The 22,187-nt window shown below is 49.7% G+C and overlaps 2 protein-coding genes across 2 annotated transcripts; one reads left to right on the top strand and one right to left on the bottom strand.

Annotated features, from left to right (window-relative positions):
• Positions 1-9,970: 9,970 nt before the first annotated feature.
• Positions 9,971-11,515, bottom strand: MIND_00651500 (F-box domain-containing protein; the record flags this gene model as incomplete). Its single annotated transcript, XM_037363245.1, has 1 exon — positions 9,971-11,515. One exon carries the CDS (start codon positions 11,513-11,515, stop codon positions 9,971-9,973), a length of 1,545 nt encoding a protein of 514 aa, XP_037221166.1.
• Positions 11,516-18,515: 7,000 nt separating this feature from the next.
• On the top strand, positions 18,516-21,770 carry MIND_00651400 (MFS domain-containing protein; the record flags this gene model as incomplete). Its single annotated transcript, XM_037363244.1, has 20 exons — positions 18,516-18,657; positions 18,713-18,745; positions 18,790-18,796; positions 18,842-19,103; positions 19,157-19,229; positions 19,276-19,371; positions 19,418-19,648; positions 19,697-19,878; positions 19,922-20,084; positions 20,131-20,286; positions 20,337-20,357; positions 20,403-20,449; positions 20,498-20,556; positions 20,606-20,742; positions 20,788-20,833; positions 20,882-21,032; positions 21,083-21,131; positions 21,499-21,594; positions 21,639-21,681; positions 21,740-21,770. The coding sequence occupies 20 exons, from the start codon at positions 18,516-18,518 to the stop codon at positions 21,768-21,770; spliced, it is 2,025 nt and encodes a 674-aa protein (XP_037221165.1).
• Between the last annotated feature and the right edge of the window lie 417 nt (positions 21,771-22,187).

Genomic DNA, 22,187 nt, shown 5'->3' with positions numbered 1-22,187 from the left:
AACCCAATTTAAAACTAGCTTACAATAAGGCTGCCCTGCATGCTGCAGCTGCTCATGGACATCTTGATATTGTTAAATATCTGCTGCAGGCAGGTATAGATATAAACACAGTAGATCAGAGCTATGGGAATGTTCTTTGCTTCCCATCTGCAAATGGAGAAGAAGAAACTGTGGACTTTCTGATCCATGCTGGAGCTAAATCCAATGTGGTTGGTGGAATCTATGGGACTGCTATTCAGGCTGCCTACTTTGGAGGAAACAGGAGGATTATTAAGCTTCTACTAAGTTCAGGAGCAACACAGCCCAAGTTTACCTTATCAGATACTGCAGTTGGACCCTCAGCACAACAGGATTTTGATACTGAGTCTAGGATCAGTGACAGTTCTTCATCTGATTATACTGGCTCAGATATAGATACTGGATACTATACAGCATCTTCCAATTTAGATTAAGACAGAGTTCTGTACCTAGTTTTCAAGTTGTGAGGAAGAGACCAATATATATGAGTACTGTACAATTTCAGATTGTCCTTTCCACTCAAGTTGGTGATGGCAGTAGTAATCTATTTTTAGATTACTGACATATTTCAATCCATTCAACATAGCCTGACAACTGTAAAATGCCTAACACAATTGGCAATTTAGTTGGCCTTCCTATTAGGGACCAAAAAATCAAAAAAGAAAAAAAGAGATAATTGGAGTTGTCAGACTGCGGGTCGGGCCGTGCAAGGACTTCTCCTAAGAACGTGCGCCCGGAACAGAACAGACGAATAGTCGGGCCCGCAAGTACGGCGGGCGGGGTAGATCGAAACCGAAAGGGCCCGTGAACTCGGTCCCTTGTCGCTGTCGGTGGTCGAAGGTTCGAATCGGGTTGTGTCGGGCCCGATGAGTCGACAACGTCTCCTTGCACGGAGTAAGGTAGTTCTTCAGACGATCTAAGCGATAGAGTACAGGGTACACTATCGCGCCTTATATATGCGGGCCCGCAAAGGGGGTGATCGGACACCCTGGCCTCTACTCCTCCTCCTCGCTCCCGTTCCTGGCCGCAGAGGGGACGATCGTACATCCCTTGCGGGCCAGGCGCTACTCCTAACCTCCTAGCACTCCTCCCCAGTCCCCTTGTGTCGAGTTGGGCTCGGCGACGGCTCGGCGCGTCGTTCTCGGTCACGTGCTTCCCACGTGTGCGTTCCTCCTACTGGGGCGCATGTTCCCCGTCGTCACGTGCTGCGTGCTTTGGGCCCGCGATGGCCCGACACCAGCGCCGGAGTGGACGGGCCGGGTCTTATCCATGACAGGAGTCAAGCCTCTCCCTCAGCCGATGACCTACAGAAGGTTTTGTCAAGACATGGTGTGTGACATGTGACTATTGGATTGATTAAAATAGGTGATTACGCTATAATCATAGCTAACAGTAATAAGTAATTATTGATTAAAATAATGTAAAGAATATGCCATATTATGGTGGATAGTACCTACACCCTCAACACCAGGTTATATCAATCTGATGTAACCCAATTAGATCAGTGTGAGATTAGCATAGAAAATCATCCTGACTTTACATGGAGAGCTGACTGATATTTCCTGGCTAATGTCAGTCTGAGGTATGCAATACTTTCAGTCTGAAGTTAAAACAAACATTTTTGTAATGTTGGGCTTGAGATTACTATACTATTTCATTCAATTCTGCAGGCCTGTGACCTGTGTGGCAGAAATGTCCAATTCAGCCAAGGGCTGAATTTGGTGTGACCTCCTGCCTTATATGGAAGTTCTGTGCGCTATAGGGGCGCAAATTTTTCAGAAATTACTTTTTTGGGAAGGTTTGGGACCAAGGAACTTTGCTGTAACCTGTGACAGGCAGAAAGTTTTCCGCCAAAAAAAGTTAATGTGACTGTGACAGGACTAATTGATTGAAATAGTATAGGATGCAAAAGTTATAATGATATCATAACACAATGCTTATAGCTTTGAAAAGAAAAGTATCTATCTATGGAACTTTTAATTGTGAGCCAACCATTACTGCTAGAAGGGTTGCGAAATCTTTAAGCCATGAAAAAAAACAACATTTATTTGACCATAAGAGTGTAAATCCTTGAATATAATCATTGTCATCACTGTCATCAGTTGTGTTTAACTCTGGTTCTGACTCTAGCAAGTCCTGCTCCTCCTTCTCCACAGGTTTTGCAGCCTTTTGTTTCTTTTTCTTAGCTGCTGTCTCTCGTCGCTTTGCTGTTGCCTTCTTGTGTGCGGTTGAGTGTGCTGACTTTGCTTTTTGAGCTATTTCCTAATAGAATTGACCACAATTAAGCTGAAGCGGTTGAAGATTGCAAAACAAAATTGTGAGTGGAACTCATGTCCATGTTAGGGGAACCTCCCTTTTGGCCCCTCAAAGACGATTCCAATTCCAGTCCGATTTTGGTTCTGATTCCAGTCCGGCCCTCCATCTCGCGTGCATAATCACTGATCGCGATACCGTCTAAGCCTTCTGTGCCCAACAGCGGCAGCTATAGATAAGCAGTATATAATCAGCTACCTAGCAGGTGAACCCTTAGAGTTTCTTCTCTTTGGATCCTCCCCTGCTAGGACCTTGATCTCAGGCCTCCGGGATTGCCCTTACATCAGGCCCAAAATGACCTGATTCGAACTTCAACACTGACAGCAGCAAGGGACCGTGTTAACAGGCCCTTTTAGTTCTAAACTACCCCGCTTGCTCTGCTTGCAGGCCTGATGATCTGTCTGTTCTGTTCCAGGTACGTGTTCTTGAGAGAAGCCTTGCACGGCCCAACCTAAAGTCTGACATCCCACCATCTAGTATTGATAAGCCTTTGGCTTGTTGTTGGTTGCTTATATATATATATATCCATATTTGATAGTTGGTTTATATAGTAGTTCCTTGTTCTTCATCTTCTAGCTTCTAGTTAGTGGTCTATAAAAAGCTTGTTTCTAGTTAAGTAGTTCCCATATCATATAAGTAGTTTCCCAGCAGAGTTTCCCCAGAGTTCAAAATCTTTCCTCTTCTTCTCCCTCTCTGGTAGCGCTGTAGCCTTTGGTTCAGCAGTGAAATTCAAGTTATACCATGCTCTGTTTTTTGTGTCGATACTTGTAAGTACTAAGTAGAATACAAAGACTCTTGGAAATCAATGGACTTGATGTAATAAAGGTAGCCTCTTCAAAGCGCTGTGTGTAAGCCTGGCTTACATAAGAGATGATGGGATTGATGAGATCACTTCTTTTCTTTGCTTCGGACACTATCTCGCTTGTACCGGTACATATTCCGAATCACCCACAGAAGGGTTCTGTTGTCTCTCGGCGCACCTTACGACGCTCTTAGTGTTTCCGGTCTCTCCCGAGCACCGGTTTCCACTTTTTTGACAACAACAACCGCTTTCTGAACAATAACTTGGACAAGAACGCGAAACCAACACCCTTATACCTTCCAAACACCTCGCCGACTTCTCCGCGGGTCACAAATCTTCGCTCGAAGACCTCGCTGAAAGCCCGCGACCGCGGACTCGTCGTTCGACATACCACACCCATCACGCTTCCTTCTTGATCACTCCCTCGCACGCCAATCACACACCGGACCGATTCTCGGCCGTAGACACCCACATACCGTCGCGAGTACTCTGGCTGATTAGTCGGAAGCTCACGCACGCACACACGCACACACCCACGCACGACGAGCACACCCACAGCGGCCACACACACGGTCCGCTGACGCTTTCGTCATTCACACATCATCGGTGACATCATAGTGCCAGCGCATAACGCGGGCGCTCCACACAACGTCACACACACGCACTTTCTTGACTCCCACCCACCCCCACACGCGATACACACCCTTGCACCACCTCATCCCTTCACACGCGACGCCATGAATATCCCAACACATCGACCGTCGGCTTACGAAGAAGTCCACTTGGCCCGACTGGAGGACGGTCGCGCGCCAAAGATGGCACCTGTTTTGCTGGGCGGACGCTACACGCTCAAAGTCTTGCGCGAGTGGACTAAACACTGCCGTGATTATGCCGACCACAACAAAGTCAAGGACAAGGACTTGGTTGGCAAGGTCATGGGGGGCTTGCAGGACGTTCTGTTAGCGGCTTGGGTCCGCACCGAGTCTGAAGAGCTCAAGACTCTGGAGCTGGACGAGTTCGCTGATCTGGTGAAAGAACAAGCCTTGGGCGACAACTGGGCAGCGGAACAGATGCGGGTAGTCCGCAACACCCGCATGAGCGACCACGAAACGTGCGAGCGCTTCGTCACGCGCCTCTGCGACGAAAACGATCTCTTACGCAGCAATACTCTCCACATGGACTTCGATGGTCTGCGGGCCCACATTTTCGCAAACGTCATCGAAGAATTGCAGCTCATCTTTGACGAAAACCAGCAGGAGCTGTCGGCCATCGCCGACTTCCGTCTTTGGCTGAAAGCCATCAAGAAATTGGACGTCCAACGCATCCACGACAACAAACGTATTGACGCTATCATCCGCAGCCGCTACCCCGCTCCCCCAACACGTTCTTCGAGTATGCGTGACCCGTACCCCCCACAACGCGACTCTTTCTCTAATGCGAATCGCAACACGAACGGCAAGCGTCCACGCGCTGAGGACATTGACGATGGGTCGCGTAAACGGGCAAACACATCCGAATTCCCTTACTATGGCCGCAAGTACGTTGGGAAGCTGGACCCCATCCAAGGGCGTCTCTTGCGCGATAACGCGGGCTGCCTCAAATGCCGCAAACTCTTTGCCTGCCACGATGGCGATAGTTGCGACAAGTGGCCAGATGCAAACACTTACCGCATCATTACGCCGGCCTTGGTGGACGCGGAGCGCGCAAAGTTGTCGCAGGGCGAGCTGGCTCGAGTCGATGCCTTTATGCGCCAGCGCGATACGGCCCCGCTGTCTACATCGAATAACGCCAATCGCGCTCCAGGCGGCACTTGGCAGTCGAACGCGAAATCGAAACCGCGCGCGGCCCACATCCCTGCTCGTTCGATGGAGGACCCAAACGACTCCTCAGATTCGGAGGATGATCTCGCCACACGCTCGGTGAGTCTCCTCCCCACACTCCCACTTCCTTTGGCGGCCGCTACGATTACCGAGGCTGACGATAGCTTACCAGCGTCCGACGCCTCGCGCCCCGCCACGCCGAATCTCAGCTCCCGAGACTCCAGTCGCGTGGGCCGGGATCCGCTCATCTGGAGTGGTGTAATCGACGCCCCAAAGTTTGAATTCCCTGTTATTGTTGATGCACTGCTTGACAATGGTTCAGGTTTAGACATGATCAACGCAGATTTCGCTTTACGACTCGGTCTCCCCACATACAAATTATCAAGGCCAGTTTCCTTTGGCTTAGCCATGAACCACGACGAACACCTCGCTTCGCATTATATTAAAATTCGTTTACACTCGTTGGACTCCTCATACTCTTCCCGTTCAACTCGCCTCCTCATTGTTCCGAACCTTTGTAAAGATATCATACTTGGACTCCCCTTCCTCGCGCGTAACCACATTGTAATAGATCATGAAAATCGTACTGCAATAGATAAATCCTGTGGACTTGACTTGCTGAACTCTGTGGTACCTAGAAAAATCAAACCGAAAAAGAAACTCAAGGAACTGTTTAATGAAGTTAAACGGAATCGTAAACAGCTTGCAGCAGAATTGCATGGCGTTTGCATCGCACGCAGAGTGGATATGGAAGCTAGAGGACTTTTTGAAGAAGTCAGACCAGTCAACATCGTGGCAGCAGTACAGGAACGCATCACAATATTAGCCGAATGGGAAAGATTGAAGCTACGTGGCGAGTCCATCAAAAATGACTTTCGAAAAATTTTCGAACCCATACCACATGTTGATGATTTACCACGCGATGTCTTTTGTGAAATTACAACCAAAGATGCTTCCCAAATGTTAACCAAGAGAACTTACCCAAGCCCTCGGAAGTACAAGGAGGCTTGGGGAATATTAATCAAGAAACATTTGGATGCTGGCAGGATTAGACCTTCAAATTCCTCATTTGCTTCACCTGCTATGTTGATCCCTAAATCAGATACTACAGCATTACCTCGTTGGGTAAATGATTTCCGTATTATAAATTCGAACACAGTTACAGACTCCTTTCCTCTGCCACGAGTCGATGATATTCTGAATGATTGTGCAAAGGGAAAAATTTGGTCAAAGATTGATTTTACAGATTCATTTTTTCAAACACGGATGCACCCAGATTCTGTGAAATACACGGCGGTGTCAACACCTTTGGGACTATACGAATGGCTGGTGATGCCTCAGGGATTACGCAATGCCCCTTCAGTCCAACAACGTCGCGTCACAGCTGCATTACGTGAATATATCGGAATTTTCTGCCACGTCTATATCGATGATGTGATCATCTGGTCTCAGAATGAAGATGATCATGAAAAACACATACGCCTAGTATTTGATGCCTTACGGAAGGCCTCTCTTTACTGCAACGAGAAGAAAACTCAGTTATTTTGCTATGAAATAGACTTTCTGGGCCATCATATTTCACAGAAGGGTATAGAGCCAGACAAATCCAAGGTGGCACGTATAGCTAACTGGCCGGTTCCCAAGTCTTCTACAAATGTGCGGGCCTTTTTGGGAGTGGTTCGCTTTGTGGCTCAGTTCCTACCAAATCTGGCCAAACACACAGAGGTCCTGACAAAGTTGACTCACAAATCTGCTGATTTGGAGTGGCCTGGTTGGCAAGAACATCACCAGGCTGCCTTTGATGCTATAAAGCGACTCGTTCTGGGAGCAGATTGTTTGACTACAATTGACCACCAGAATATGGGGGACAACAAGATATTCGTGACAACTGATGCAAGCGACACTCGCACCGGCGGCATCCTTTCGTACGGTCCTTCTTGGGAGACAGCAAGGCCTGTGGCCTTTGACTCGATGACCCTTAAAGGTGCCGAATTGAACTACCCTGTACATGAAAAGGAACTCCTTGCCATTATTCGTGCATTCAAGAGATGGCGGACAGACCTTATCGGCGTCCCTGTGGAGGTTTATACAGACCACAGGACCTTGGAGAATTTTACAACGCAACGCGACCTTTCGCGGAGACAAGCACGTTGGATGGAATTCATGTCACAATTCGAAATCCAGATCACATATGTTCCTGGTGAAAAGAACACGGGCGCTGATGCCCTGTCACGCACTGAGTTTTCAGATCGACTTCCAGAGAACTTTGAACATTTACCTCTTAAAGATCGAGATCATGTGATTGCAGCAGTATTCCCAGTCTTACTCGCTTGCCAGTCCATCTCTGCAACTAGGATTCGTGGACTGGAACACACACCCGAGGTTGGAGCAATTCTAGAAATAACAACGGATGACTCGCTGCTGGATTCTATTCGATCTGGTTATGATCAGGATGATTGGACAAAGAAATTGCGAAGCAAGATTGGCTCGCTTCCTGGCTTGAGAGAGGAGAATGGTCTCCTGTTTATCGGAGATCGATTAGCCATTCCTCGAGCTAACAACCTACAAGAGACCCTCTATCATTTGGCACATGACGCTATGGGCCACTTTGGTTTTGATAAGTGTTATGCAACATTGCGTGGCTCGTACTACTGGCCTCGTATGAGGGAGGATCTGGAGTCAGCCTACATACCAGGTTGTGCCGATTGTCAGCGCAACAAGTCGTCAACTAAACGTAAAGCTGGCCCCTTACATCCACTGCCTGTCCCGGATAGACGTTGTGACTCGGTGGCAATTGACTTTGTGGGCCCACTGCCTGAAGATGGGGGCTTTAATGCCATTGCCACTATGACAGATCGGCTGGGTTCAGACATACGTATATGCCCAACTCGCACAGACATAGTCGCGGAGGATTTTGCGACCCTCTTCTTTAATAGCTGGTATTGTGAAAATGGCTTGCCCTTAAATATTGTATGTGACCGGGACCGACTATTCGTCTCGAAATTTTGGGATACCTTATGTCACTTGACAGGGGTGAAGTTGAAGATGTCCACAGCATATCATCCAGAAACAGATGGTTCTAGTGAACGTACTAACAAGACTGTTATTCAATGCCTCCGATACTATGTTGACGCGAACCAGCACGGATGGGCTAAGGCTCTACCGCAGGTTCGATTTCACATCATGAATTCGCTTAATGCCTCAACGGGCTTCACACCTTTTGAGTTAAGGTTCGGCAGACCGGCACGGATCATACCACCCCTGGGCACACACGAGAGGATCTCTGACTCTAAGGAGGCCTTTGATGCTGAGAACTTCATGAAGAATATGGCACTCAATGAACTACAGGCAAAGGATAATTTGATACTGGCAAAGTCACAGCAGGTCGAACAGGCTAACAAGGGACGTCTCCCGGACCCAGACTATCAGATTGGCCAACGTGTGCTGATTGATACCGCTAAGCGACGAAAACACTTCCTGGGGACTGGCAATGGCCGTGTGGCAAAATTCATGGTGCGATCTGATGGGCCATTCAAGATCACGGATGTCCACACAGAGGCTTCGACAGTGACAGTGGAACTGCCTTCGGACTCGAAATTGCATCCAGTAATACACTCCTCGCAACTGAAACCTTTTGTAGAGAATGACGCAGTACTCTTCCCGGGCCGTGAAATGATCGAGCCTGGGCCAATCACCTATGATGACGGTGTAGAGGAATACTACGTGGGCAAAATCTTAGAAAAACGCACGCGCTACTGAAGAGTACAGTACAAGGTAAGATGGCACGGCTATGGTCGGGAACATGACTCTTGGGTGGATGCCCTGGAGCTCGAGGACTCCGACCATGTGGCAGCTTTCGAAAAGGGCGAAAACCAGGACGACATCACATCGAACTTTCTGGCGGCTAATCAAGACGACCAAACACCTCCTTCGGCTACTATCGACATGGCAACGCTAGAGGCACCAATTGTCGGCCCGTCTAGGAAACCCCGAGCGAAGAAGTTAATGCCACCGAGGGACCTGCCTTTGCGACCACGTGGAGCGAATGGGAGGACAGCCACGTCTGCCGCATAACCGATCCTACGACGATCGTATGTGAAGTGCCCGCAGTTGGTTAGAGGGGGAGCTTGTTTTAAGAGGGGGGGAGGGTGTAAGCCTGGCTTACATAAGAGATGATGGGATTGATGAGATCACTTCTTTTCTTTGCTTCGGACACTATCTCGCTTGTACCGGTACATATTCCGAATCACCCACAGAAGGGTTCTGTTGTCTCTCGGCGCACCTTACGACGCTCTTAGTGTTTCCGGTCTCTCCCGAGCACCGGTTTCCACTGTGGCAAAGGGACAGACAAGGGACCTGTGGCGACTGTGCACCAAGTGACTTACTGGACATCCTGTTCCCAATGCCCGCCGTGTAAGTGACACTAATAAATCTATGTCATATGTATATTACATCAATTTGTTGAAGCCAGATAATCTATGAAAATATACCACAATACAATTATAATATGCAGTAATATCTCTATTATGAGAATCATATTATTAATTATCATGTTATTATTCTACATTTGGTGTAGTTATGCATTTGCCATAATAATATCATAATAGGCGAACACAAACCGTTTAACTAACTATAACTCGAAAAAGAATATGGTATCATGAATTCCACAAAATTCAGCAATGTATATTTTATGGTGCCAGAAGTGTTTATTTTTTCCCTAGTTCTTGACAGAGTTGTTTGCATCCAGATGAATTGTTCATTGTTCTTAGATTCCACCAGTAACACTTACTAGTAAGTATTTAACTAGTATCATTTCAAAGAAAAGAAAGGGTTAAAGTTGAGCTTTCTTTTACCGCCCGTGAGTTTCAAGTTCTCCAGACACATAAAGATTGCAGCTATTTGCTGGATAAATAGATACTATGGCTATGTTTTGTATGAGTATACTTGCTGTGGAGATACAGGGCAGGGATCCACCGGTTCTTGGCCTGCCAACTTAAATAAGCTCCAAGAACCTTGACTAAATATCCCTAAATTCGACCTGCATGTTCAATGCAGCAAACCGCTCAAGTGGCTCCAGCCCCTCCTTTAGGAGAGCCACATCGCGTGGTGGGACAGCTAAAAACCAAACTTTGAGGGGTGACCGCTCGGACTCTGGCGCCTGCTCTGCCAACTCCCAGTTCTGGGCAATCGCGTCAGCGAGTGCTGAAATTTGCGACACCCGCGGTGTAATGATCAAGTACAGAAGATTTGGAAGGACTTCGCGACGCGCGATGCGGGACCAGACGTCTTCGGGGTAGTGTTCTGTTGTTGCCATAACGAACCCAAGGAAGACGAGCGTGGGGAACGCCTCGAGCAGCGGGTATACATCGTTGGTGGGGATGTTGAGGAGGGTGACAAGGACGATGAGCTCGAAGCCCGAGCGTCTCTGGAAGTCAAATAAGGATCTCACGGAGATGTGTCCCTGCAGGCTACAGGAGCGCAGGTTCGGCGTAACCAGGGAGGATAACAGAATGTCCCCGCCACCCTCCGCGGACATGATATATATATAGTCCAGGTTTTCGAGGCGGATTTGAATAGGGGATACTGGAAGCGGGCCGGGGCTGACGCCAATGAGGCATCTTTCGAGCAGGGGACATTGCGACAGGGCATTGAGCCAGATATCGAAAGGGCACATTGTAAACATGAACTCCAGGCTGCGAAGATTGCGCCAAGGTAGGACCACATCTGTCGCACGAAAAGCACTGGCAGTCCCATTGCCCACCCCGCCGTTGTCATTGAAGATCGGCCCTATTGTCTCTTCGCCCAGATTGTCCATGAGATCTGACAGAGACGGCCAAGCAGGAGTGAATGCCGCATGAAAGAGTCGACTGGCGCTTGCAAACCCGGGGGCAGAGCCTCGCCATTTCCATTTCGCATCGACATTTTCATTTTCCATGTCATGCATGAAGATGTATGGACTGAGCTCGAAGCTTTGTAGCTCCGAAAAGCTGCCTTCTGGCACATCGAATAGCGTAGAAACGCACGGCTCGGGGAAGCGGAGCTCTAAGAATCTTGTCCGTCTCGTGTTTTGTAGGACGACACAGTCCATCAACGCAGATAGCGCCGACATTAGAGTGGGATCCGAATTAGCGGCGACAGCGAGCTCTCTCGAGCATTCGACCGTCAGCGAAATGGTATTGCTCCCAGCCCTCGACAACCAGCTGCGCGAAAGAGTTGCGACTTCGCCAATAAGGTCACACCTAGTTGTGGTGATGTTAATTGCGATGGCAGACCAGAGCTCGGTGAGGGATAAGACGATATGGCGCCAGGAGGCACAGACGTGCGTTAATGTCAGAATGAGATCGTCCTGTTTGGGAGGGAGAGCTGTTGGGTCGGGGAAATCGGTGCAGAGTTTGAAGATGTCCGCAAGGAGCTCCGGCGGGAGCACCGCTTGGGGTGGGATGCGCAATTGGAGCGATTCCATCTTGGCTGCAAGCAGACCATAAGGATCGGGGGTGTTGTGGTAGACACGTTCAAGCTGGCGAAGCTTGTGTCGGCGGTTGTCGGCTGGCGGGAAGGTCATGGATGAAGGGAACTCCTGGCGTGTGCAAATGCAGCAATTCGAACGAGAACGAGTACCGGCGCAGTCTGTAAGACGTCGCGTCGAGCTGACGGACAATGTCGAAAGTCTGGTCGCATGTGATCAAAATCCATCCTCACCATAACCACCATGTCGATGGCCTCCTCTTTACCCCAACCCTGTGCACCATCTTGCACCACTACTTTTGGAAGCGCAGCGTTTTGCCACTGCTTTGGTTGCAAGCGACTGGACCAAGCACCCAGATGCCCGTGAATACGAGCCCATTGTCCAGTGGGTATACATACGCCGCGCTCTTCTTGTCCGTCCTAATGACCATCCCCCAGTCGCCTTCAAAGTCCTTCTTGCGCTGTCAAGTCCCCAGGAGGTCGACAACCTTTGCTGAGCGCCTCGGCTGCGCCATCTTGCGCTCGCCCACAAGTACTAGTATCCGCATGCTGCCGACCAAACGACGTATCTCCAGTCTCAAACTCCTCCACATATCATCTCATGCGTTGTCTCCCCGCGTGGAAATGTATGGCTCTCGCGGCAACGGACAACGACACCAAGCCTGGGTATGTCGTTTTCGCCTAGCCTCTATCCAGCTGAGATGCTTGTCCCACCCGGACGCTAGTCCGAGCCGACGCTAGCCCGAGCCACTCAAGTTGACTCAACAGAGGCAGCGAGACGGTTTAGGAGAAATTCTCTTGGGAATGGATGGATCGTGGTCCGTCGAAATTCGCCCTTTTTGCTGTCAGTCTTTTGCTCACTGATTTCTAGATTCCCGTTGGCTTTTTATCATTGCTGGGCCTACCTACCTTCAGGCTCTCAAGACGACGGCATATATGAAGCGACCTTTCAAACCTCTACCGCGTTATAAAGATATCTTGCGGTGGCCATATCCCCATCCCGATTCACATTCTCCTTTCCCACTTCGCCACATGTGCTTGCCTCCATTCTCAACGGGACAATCCGCTCCGCCTCCTCTTTCACGTCTCGAAACCGCAAGCGGGGAGTCAGCGGAAGGCGTTTGACGGAATCACAAAAAGATGCGCACAAACCCTACGGGAGACATACTTGTTGCCCTATGTAATGCGGAACTCGGGGGCGGCAATCACGACTTGTGCTGCTTTAAGCGCTGTACATGCGGTCGTATTGTCATGTCGACATTGTCCTTGAAGCTCGTTCTTGCGTTTGCTGTTTTGCAACCTGAGGAGAGGCTATACCAGCGAAAGCAGTCTTTCCCCAAAACTCAACCCCACTTTCCTCGCGACTCCATTCATCCCACTGTTGGGTCCGGAATCTACTCCTCGCAATTTTCGGCGCGTTTTCGCTGGTGTTATATCGTGCCGCCAAACACAGAGAAATGTCTCCTGCCCCGTCATACTTAGGCTTCTATCGACCCGACCTCGTTGACCATGCTCTTTGCCTCATATGCGGTCAAAGCTCTCGCGTTCGTGTGGGCAGTCCTCGTTAATACGGCGCATCTTCACGAGATACGGTGTTTGGGACGATTTATTACTCGCTTCAAGTTGCTCAACTACTTCGAGTCATCCCAGCTCTGAATTTCCCATCTTCGAAATCTCAGCAAATACTTTTCCCGACTCCGAATCACGTCAAAATTGTATTCGAGCGCATATTTTCCTACCCTATATCCATTCCACCAATCCATATCCTTCCGACTCGTTAGTCGATTGTTATATCTCCATTCGCGGGAAGACACCGCCTCCTACTCGGCACAAGCTCCAAATCCCGATGTAGAGGCTGCCTCCGTCTGGGATGCTTGTCTATCTCCCTCCACCAATATTATCCGACAACGTTCTTGCTCTCAAATAGTCTCTTCAAGCCCCAGGTCTCCCCCCTATTGTCATTGCCTCCAATGCGCCATGCCTCCCCCCGCCAATGCTTATATCCGATACTGGGTTTCCAATGAAACGTCATTCAGTATACCTTACATGGCCAACGCGAAGGTTGCGACCGAGAACACATGGTTATGCTATTCCATTTGGCTTTCGTCGCCTCAACTCCACTAGCCTTTTCTCCAACTCTCCCCATGTTTTCCATCGGCTCGCACTCTCGATTCGATGCTCCGCGCAGTTTTGGCCCATAACTCATCTGTGGCTGTGTCGCTGCATCCATAATGGGGCAAACGCTCTAAAAAGACTGTCTCCCGGAGTATGGCATTGCGGTCGCCCTTTGTTGTTGCCCAACATCGATGTCGGACTCGCAGTTGCAGGGCTCCAGGTCGTGCCATAGTCCTCGCTGTATCCGGATTCGTTTTGCTGTCCCAGGCACATACTTTATTGACACTTTTGCCGTCTGTTTACAATTCTACACGGTTTACCAGTACTGTGTTTATCGTTTCAATCATACCGAGGGACTCTTCAGAGTCCGTAATTGTTGATACTTGAGAACTTGGTAACAGAATTAAGACGTTGTCAAGGCACTGGATTTCAGGTCCTGGTGCCGGAGCTCTGGAGCATACTCTCCTCTCTGTAGTCATTAACAAGGCCGTGAAAGGCATGGATGTCGTCGAGAATAATTATAAAAGCCTCATTCGCCAGTAGCAATGCTCGCAATTGAAGTGGTCAGTAAGTATAGCACATGCTGTAGGTAACAAATAGCCCACAAGTCAAGTAAGGTGAAGAAACAGTACAATGATTCAAGATACAGTCAAGTACGAGTTAAAGAAGTATGGGAGAGCGAGGGCGATCCAGAGATCAACCCGGGCCCGAGACATTGACGGTGCATATTGGGACATAATTAACATAGAAACTCGCAGAAGCAAATAGGTAGGGTAAATGCGAAAAGGGAGGATGGGATTTGATCGAAAGGATTCCCAGTACTGGTAGCCAGACTTCGATATATCAATGCGTGCGGTCGATGGATGATAATGGCAGGATAGAAGCACCTAATAATGCAGCGACCACCAGTTTTATGGCTGCTGCGACTCGGGGAGCAGTCGATGTGGCCCCGGCGGGCTGCTATTCAGCACGAGATAAAGCCGCGTCGCCACATAAAACTCCCGTTACCGAGATACAGCTGGCAAGTATCGCGAGCAGAAACGTCTCCAACGAGTGCCTTCCCGGTCGTATGCGCCGGAGAAAAGAATTGGGTATGTGTAGAGCATACAGAGACACTCGGAGGTACCGTTATTCAAGGCGCAATCGGGTTGGTGAAGGAGTAGCAATGTCGCCAAATCGAGGATGAAAAGCGTGACGTGACACATGTGACATGCCTCAAAAAAAGAGCCCGGGTGCAAGGTTGTTCTCGATAGTTGAGAGAGGCATGTATATGTGCTTGATATGACGAATGATTTTGTGGGAGTCGTTATAGTTTTTCGATAACTATCGGCGCCAATACCAAAGCAGTCGTAGTCCTCAAGAACGCTGCACTTTTCCTTTACAGCAAGACGAAGTCGAGAGGAAGAGTTGGGGGATTGATAGCATCAGTTGAGGGGCGCGATGAGATTACAGAGAAGTGGTTGGTGACGCTGGCCAATGATATGGTATGTTTTGGATCCTGAACGCGGAAACAGGTCAGCGCGTTTGAGGGTGGAATGAAACGGCACGTACGACATGAGGAAGAGTATCGTCCTAACACCCAATTCTGAGAATGGCGATACGAAGCATGGTGAGAATGTCACTGGCAAGTTATTTTCGTGTCCTCGAAAAGCTCCAAATACAGGGAGAGGCGATTGTGTAAAAGATGTTGCCTTCCGGGTCATATTCATGATATCGTTTGGGGAGAAGATTTACATCGGTGGATGTTATGCGGATGGACGCGGATATACAGTCGGTCAAGGGCAAATCGCTCCTGGGGTAGAGTTGTAACGTTCCCAAATCGATGCAAAACGGCGTGACGGCGAAGAGTGTGATATGGCGCAGAAAAGGCAAATCGTGCATTGAGACGGAGTCAGAACGCTTTTGGGAGAGCGGGGGAAATATTGTGGGATGATGATGACGTGCTATCTTGTGTTGTAGTGGCTTCTGTGGCTGTTGACGCCAATCCGACCAAATCGCAGAGTAAGGATTCCTTGAAGTCGAGAAGAGGGGTTGCGTATGCAGGATGTTGGGGAAGGTTTCCCAGAATGACCCTGTCGCAGAAGAATGTCGAAGTTGGCGACGGGCTGGTCAATATTCGTATGATTTGTATCCTACATACGGAAAAGCCAGGTCAGCGCAAGTGGAAGCAAATGAAACCGCACGCACAGTGGAAGAGTATCATTTGGGCACCAAGTTATGCATGATAATGTCTCCTTCGGCCCCCCTCCCTCGAACCCCAATATCGAGAACAACCCAAATCCGTCGACGGAGGCCTCTATTTGACGCTCCCCGTGTTCGTGGAAATACGATGAAAGCCATGAAAAAACCGACCCGGTCGACAATGGGTGACCGGCGGTCCGGCGACCCGTCTTCGACCCTCTGCTTGTGAAAAACGCGGGAATAGCACTGAGGAGTTATGCTGTAAGACAGAGTAGGTTGACACCCTCACGAAGAGCTCGAATCGCAGCTCGAAGGTCAAAGAAGCGTGAACGGGGATCGTCGGCGAAATGACGTCCGCTAAGTGCCTTCCAGGTCATATTGCGGGGAGGAAAGAATTACATGGACAGGATGGATCCCAATGCACACGAATATATGGCGCGTTAAGGACAAAACGCTCTAGGGATAGAGTTGCAAAGTCGCCAAATCGAGGAGAAAAGGCGTGACAGTGACAGACGTGACCTTTTTCTCAGGAAGCTTCACACAAAATGCAATGGGTTTCGCAAGCTGATGTCGCACGACTGTGAAAATGCAAGAGCCGTGTCGAAGGAGAGTAAATGACGGCCAACAATATTGTATTGGTGGCAGGACTTCTGGTTCGAGCTTCGGAAATGCTGGAAAAGGACGCTCAAATGCATGTATCATAGCAGAATAGCTATTGCACCGGATTGGAAGACCATAATATATGAGATAGGGTGACCATGGAGCATCCTGAATCTATCCAGCATAACTTCCGCGATTCAGTTCGACGCCAGTGGTCCAATTCGCGATTTTGTTTGGAGCAGAGCCTATAGCTGGCGTTGACGAAGGACAGTCCAAATGACTCCAGAGATAGTTTGGGTCCGATACGGAGAATGGGGATGGTTTTAGCAGTGCCGTTGTCTTTTCTTGGTGCTGGTTTTGAAACAAGTCTGGAGAACCGGGGAGACATAGACAGTATCGACAACGGGAGTGCGGGGGTTTGGAAACGGGTATGGGTAGAGTATTCCATGTTGTTGAAAGGCGGTTGTCTTCAAGTTTCCGTCAAGACGACCAGAAGCAATGCGGCTGGAAGGCAGTGGGAGTGGTATAATGGCGTTGCTGCAAAATCGACTGCCTCTTTCGTGGTAGGGTTTTCGACGCGAAAAAGTGGTTTCGCACTGTTTTCAGCACGGATGTTCCGAGAGCTATGCTTCAAGTAACGGTCGCGACGGGAAAGCGGAGCAGAAGGTAAGCCTTGCCGCGGAATGAGGATCTTGAGCTTCAGAGACAGCCAGGACAACACACCAAGGGCCCAAATCGCCATTTGCCTTCCTTCAAGAGAGTAACCCATGGCTAGATGTTCGCCATGCGCTAGCCGCTCCCGCGAGGGTGTGGTCCTTTAGCTCCAAGTCCATCGCCACCATAGTTCGCATCAGTTTGAGCAGACGGTGCTGGTCGTTCGCAAAAAAGGTCGGTGCGTGATGGGATGACATTTACAATAATCCACACGACCACTGCCACTGGACGACGACAACTACGTTTTGCGCTATTCACCTCCAACAAGTTGCATCGACAGGCAAATCAAACAAAGCATCGTTGTGTTGTGACTGGGAAGTGTGAAGAGGATGTTGGGAAGAGGCAGGTGCGAGAAAGGGGAAGAATTGAGTCGGCTTCAAATATGTGCTTGCTTCCGTTGTCAGACTTGATTCCGCATGCGAAACGTCGTCCACAAATAAAGAGCTTGCAACTCTCCCTATTCGTTGTTAGACGCTGCGGGTATGTGGGAAACGAGAGCTTACGTGGCTAAGAAGATATCCCGACGACCAGAAAAAACGACCAAAAGAGATGTTGGTATCATACGAAAAAGACGACGATGCGCGGATATAGTTCAGTCCATCGAGCGATCGAAATGCAGACCGGAAAAGCACGATGCCAAAGTGTGAACAGATGGAAACGGTAATGCGTGGGAGCGGAGGGGTTAACCGCGGGGGGAGGGGTGCTGTCGCGTTCAAGGTGCACGTCCAGCACCAGACAGGGCACAAATTTGCCCACAGACGAGTGAAAGCCGCATGAAAGGTGGTATTCGGAAGGAAAACACTGTATGACTTATTAGAACTTGTCTTTGCTAACTAATCGGCTTCGTTACCTAGGTATGGCTCAGTCTGGCCATTAGCGAACTAGGCTTAAGGTTGAGGATGGTCGTGAGCACGAAGAAGGAATTTCCGCCCGCGAACCGTCGTCGTTAACAGTACCGGCTCGGAAAATCAACTGAGAGTCACCAGTCAGTCTGTGTATACGGCCAGCGACTGGAGAACATACCAAAAACCCGTCGACAACGGATACGGGTAGAGCTCCAACGCAGCAACCAGCAAGCCAGCGAAATGGTGAGGAAGGGCCATCTCGTAGTAATTTATCGCCAATGGTGGCGACGATGTTGTGGAAAGAGGTCTTCTTAAGTTCGCTTTTGAGTCTGGAGGCATATCTGAGAAAGCTTGCCGCTACAGAAAAGTTAGCAAATGAGTGGGGGAGAGACCAAAGTTACACACCTTGTGGCCAACCGAACAATATCCTGCACAGGTAATAGCCTCGTTCCAGCTCCTCCCGGTCCTGCAATACGCGTTTTATGCTCGAAGTCCGAGGAAGGACCAGCGGTTCAGTGCCAACCGACGCCAAGTGGGCAAAGCAAAGCGAAAAGAGTCGGACGGGTAGCGGACATGTGAGGCAATAGCAGGGGGTGATTGTGAGTGAGAAACGAGGGATTTATGAGCATCTGGGCCATCTTAATGTCGAGATGGATATGTGTCGTGGCTGGAGGAAAGAACTTGGAAAGAACCGCTGATACTCGGTCACAATTGGTCACACCGCGATACACTGTCTTCCTGCTGCTTTCACGACTCGTTATCTTATACATATCTCTTCCCTATCGTGTGTCTCCCTCTCTCCCTTCATTCGCAATGAACCTGTCTAACCTTGTGCTCAGTACTTCGTAATACCGCGGCCAGCAACCCGTTCCGTTTCCTCGACCACTTAAGCAACGCTACGATCTTATAATCCCAGCTCTATGGTGAGCAACAGCTCGGTTATGTCAACCTACATTGACTCTTTCCAGCCAAGCAACTATGCACCCCTTCCCAACGACAACCCCGTTCTCCTCCCCCCGCGAATCCGACGAGGACACCACAGCACATAGCCGCCTGCTCCCTTCCCTTCAAACGAACGCGTACTCCAGATTGAAAGTCGCTGAAGACTCCTCGTACACTTACAGTTATGGCCCTCCCGGCCTGGCTGGACTGTGGCACAACTACTACGCGTTCTTGTGTGCGGTCTTCGCGTCCATAGGCGGATTGAGCTTTGGGTATGACCAGGGTGTGGTGTGTCCCAACGTTCTGCTTCATATAAATCTCCTAACTCTTCTTCTCTCTAGATTGCCAATGTACTTGTAATGGAGGACTTTGTGGGCCGATGGCCAATAACACCGCTGCAGAAAGGCGCACTTAGTGTGTGCTCTACCTTTCGCTCATAACCAGCCCTTAATGTTTTCAGCTGCTGTTCTTGAACTTGGTGCCCTTATTGGCGCTCTCACGTTCGGAGTTTTGGCCGACAGATACTCCCGCCGACATTCCATCTTCATAGCCTGTGGTATGTCCACAGTACCCCCATCCGTCTAACTCCCTATCATTGCTAGTCATATTCAACATCGGCGCGCTCTTCCAAACATTCGCACGAACACTCGCAGACCTTTTCATCGGTCGCGCTGTTGGCGGCATTGGTGTGGGCGCTCTAAGCATGCTTTCACCACTTTACATATCGGAAATCAGTCCGCCCGAAGTACGCGGCTCGCTCATTGCGCTCGAACAATTTTCGATTGTCCTTGGGGTCGTTGTCGGATTCTGGATCGGATTCTTTACGCGAAATAGTATGTGGTGGTCGTTTCGCTTGACTCCATGCTCAATTTCTCCACCAGTCCCAGGTTCGGCGTCATGGAGGATTCCGCTGGGTGTTCAGATTGGCCCCGGAGTCCTTCTAGCTTTCGGGGCGTCATTCCTTCTTCCCGCTTCGCCCAGATTGCTTGTGCTGAAAGGCAAATACGACGAAGCAGAAGCCAGTTTGGTCAAGCTGCGGGGTCGCGATGACGCGCTCACAAAGGTTTTATTTTGCTTCTCGTGGTCTGTCGCTAACCTGGCTCTAGATCGAGCTTCTCGAAATGCGTGTTGAAGCAGCATTGATTTCTCAATCCGACTCGGACTCACCCAAACCCGGTACCCAGAGCGAGCTTTCAGCTTGGCGGCACTTATTCTCCAAGAAATACCGCCCACGCACGCTGGTGGGGGTTCTTATGATGTTCTTCCAACGCAAGTTATAGTTTATCCAGTGTTTCTTGACTGATATGACTCTTAGAATGGAGCGGAATCAATGCATTACTCTATTACGGTCCTACCCTTGTGAAGAGTATCGGGCTTAAAGGCGAAACTATCTCGCTGATTGTTTCTGGGGGAATTGGAATTGTCCAGTTCATTGCTGTGGGACCCGCTGTCATCTATATCGACCGAGTTGGTAATTGGTTCTTCTGCTCCGTTGATATATTCTGTTGACCCTGCAATCAGGACGCAAGCCTTTGTTAAGAGGTTACTTTTGCATCGTCTACTATCCGTGCTGTTAACGCGAAAAAGGTGGTAGCTCGTTTATGGCGGCCTCTCATCTCATCATTGCCGTCCTCGTCAGTACTTACCTTCCTTTCGTTTATATAATGCTGACTGCTGACTAGGTAATGCAATTCCAATCGGATTGGAGCTCGCATGCAATGGCCGCATGGACCGCTGTTGCGTATGTCTTGCTTTCGTTTCCGCCTCAGCCCCTCTGAAAACTTCCACAGTGCAATCTATACATTTACCTTTGCATATGGCGTCTCGTTTGGACCCATTGGATGGGTCCTCCCGAGCGAGGTCTTCCCGTTGTCGATGCGCGGCCGTGGCGTGGCTCTATCGACTGCCTCCAACTGGAGCAACAACTGTCCGTCATTCCGTCTACTGTTTTGCGTCTCTTGACCAGCTGTAGTCTTCATCGGGCTCGTAACACCAATTATTATGGAATACTCACCTGCGTATGCCCTTTTTCTGCCGACATCACCGTCCAATGACAACTTCTCTAGCGGGACGTTCCTCACATTCGCCACAGCGTGCTTCGTGGCCTATCTGTGGGCCACCTATACAGTGCCGGAAACAGCGGGCGTGACGCTCGAAGATATGGACCGGGTGTTTGGCGGGGATGCGGGAAGAGAGGACCGGGTCAGGCGGAGAGAGGTAGGTTGTTGTTTTGTGGCTTAACCAAGGCTGATATGGGTTCTTCGTAGCTTGAGGAGGAAATGGGGCTGCATGCGGTGGTGATGGAGCTCGCTAGAAGTAATGAATTATAACCAAGGCTACTTATAGTGGGAGCATAAATCTAAAATCGAGGGTTCGTATTTTTTCCAGGTGGACACCGTATTGGGGGGCACATATCTGGCGTGAAAGGCCCAAGTAATAAATGCCTGCAAATCACAAACATAACGTTCGAAGCTGGGAGCGTAAGGTGAGTACTAGCTAGTCGCGACGCGCCTTGCTTTGGGCCCAGATGTGTCATGTGATGCTGACAAATTTTCTTCTCGACCACGACGACCACCTGGAGCGTTCCCAGCCTGCAGACTCCTCAGCACCCTTGTGGTAGCATCCTAACGACCTATTCACGCCACTCTATCATTCAGCTCAAGCTTTTCTGAGTTAGTTATAGCCAGCATCGATGTATTCGACCAGGACCCCAAGAACACCAATCCCGATAACTGTGGCAACTTTACTGCTGACGACAAGAACACCACCCAGAGCTGCAGTGGGTCTCACATAGGGATAGGAAGGGTGTGCTACAGCGTCCAGGCGGAGGAGGGCTGAAGCGCGAGTCAAGACTTCAGGCTCGAAAGTGTGTATGCTCCCTACTTCATCGTAGCACGTCCCTCGACCTTAAATACTGTCTTTAGCCAAAGCAAATCTCTTACTTCAAAGCTCTGAGCCAGCTACTGGCTCTTGCGCAACCACCACCATCGTTATTCGGTTGTCTTTCCTTTACTCCGCAACCTATCTGCAACGAGATGCGCCGACGGCGGACAACTGCGTGCTGTTGCTCACGACGCATCTACTGCAGAGGCTGAAGGGATGGAGAAGGGCCTGGCGGTCGCGGGCACAACCCCGTCAACACTATTCGGCTGGAGGGATGGACATATTTCCTGGTAGCAAACTTCGGGCCACCCATGATATATGTGCGTCGACCTCGTTATCCTTGTGGCTATCTTCATGCTTACCAACTCTAAGGATCGCTCCTCAGGATCGCTTCTCTTGGTGGAACCATAGACCTTTGCTGTAGCGGCATATCTGTCATATCGCAGCAAACTACCTTCTTGTCGTCTTCCAGCGTCTACAGCGGGTCAC

Source organism: Mycena indigotica (assembly GCF_014461135.1).
Source record: "Mycena indigotica strain 171206Taipei chromosome Unknown Mind.scaff0005, whole genome shotgun sequence".
Taxonomy (NCBI): Eukaryota; Fungi; Basidiomycota; class Agaricomycetes; order Agaricales; family Mycenaceae; genus Mycena; species Mycena indigotica.
This window is presented reverse-complemented; position numbering and strand designations above follow the sequence as displayed.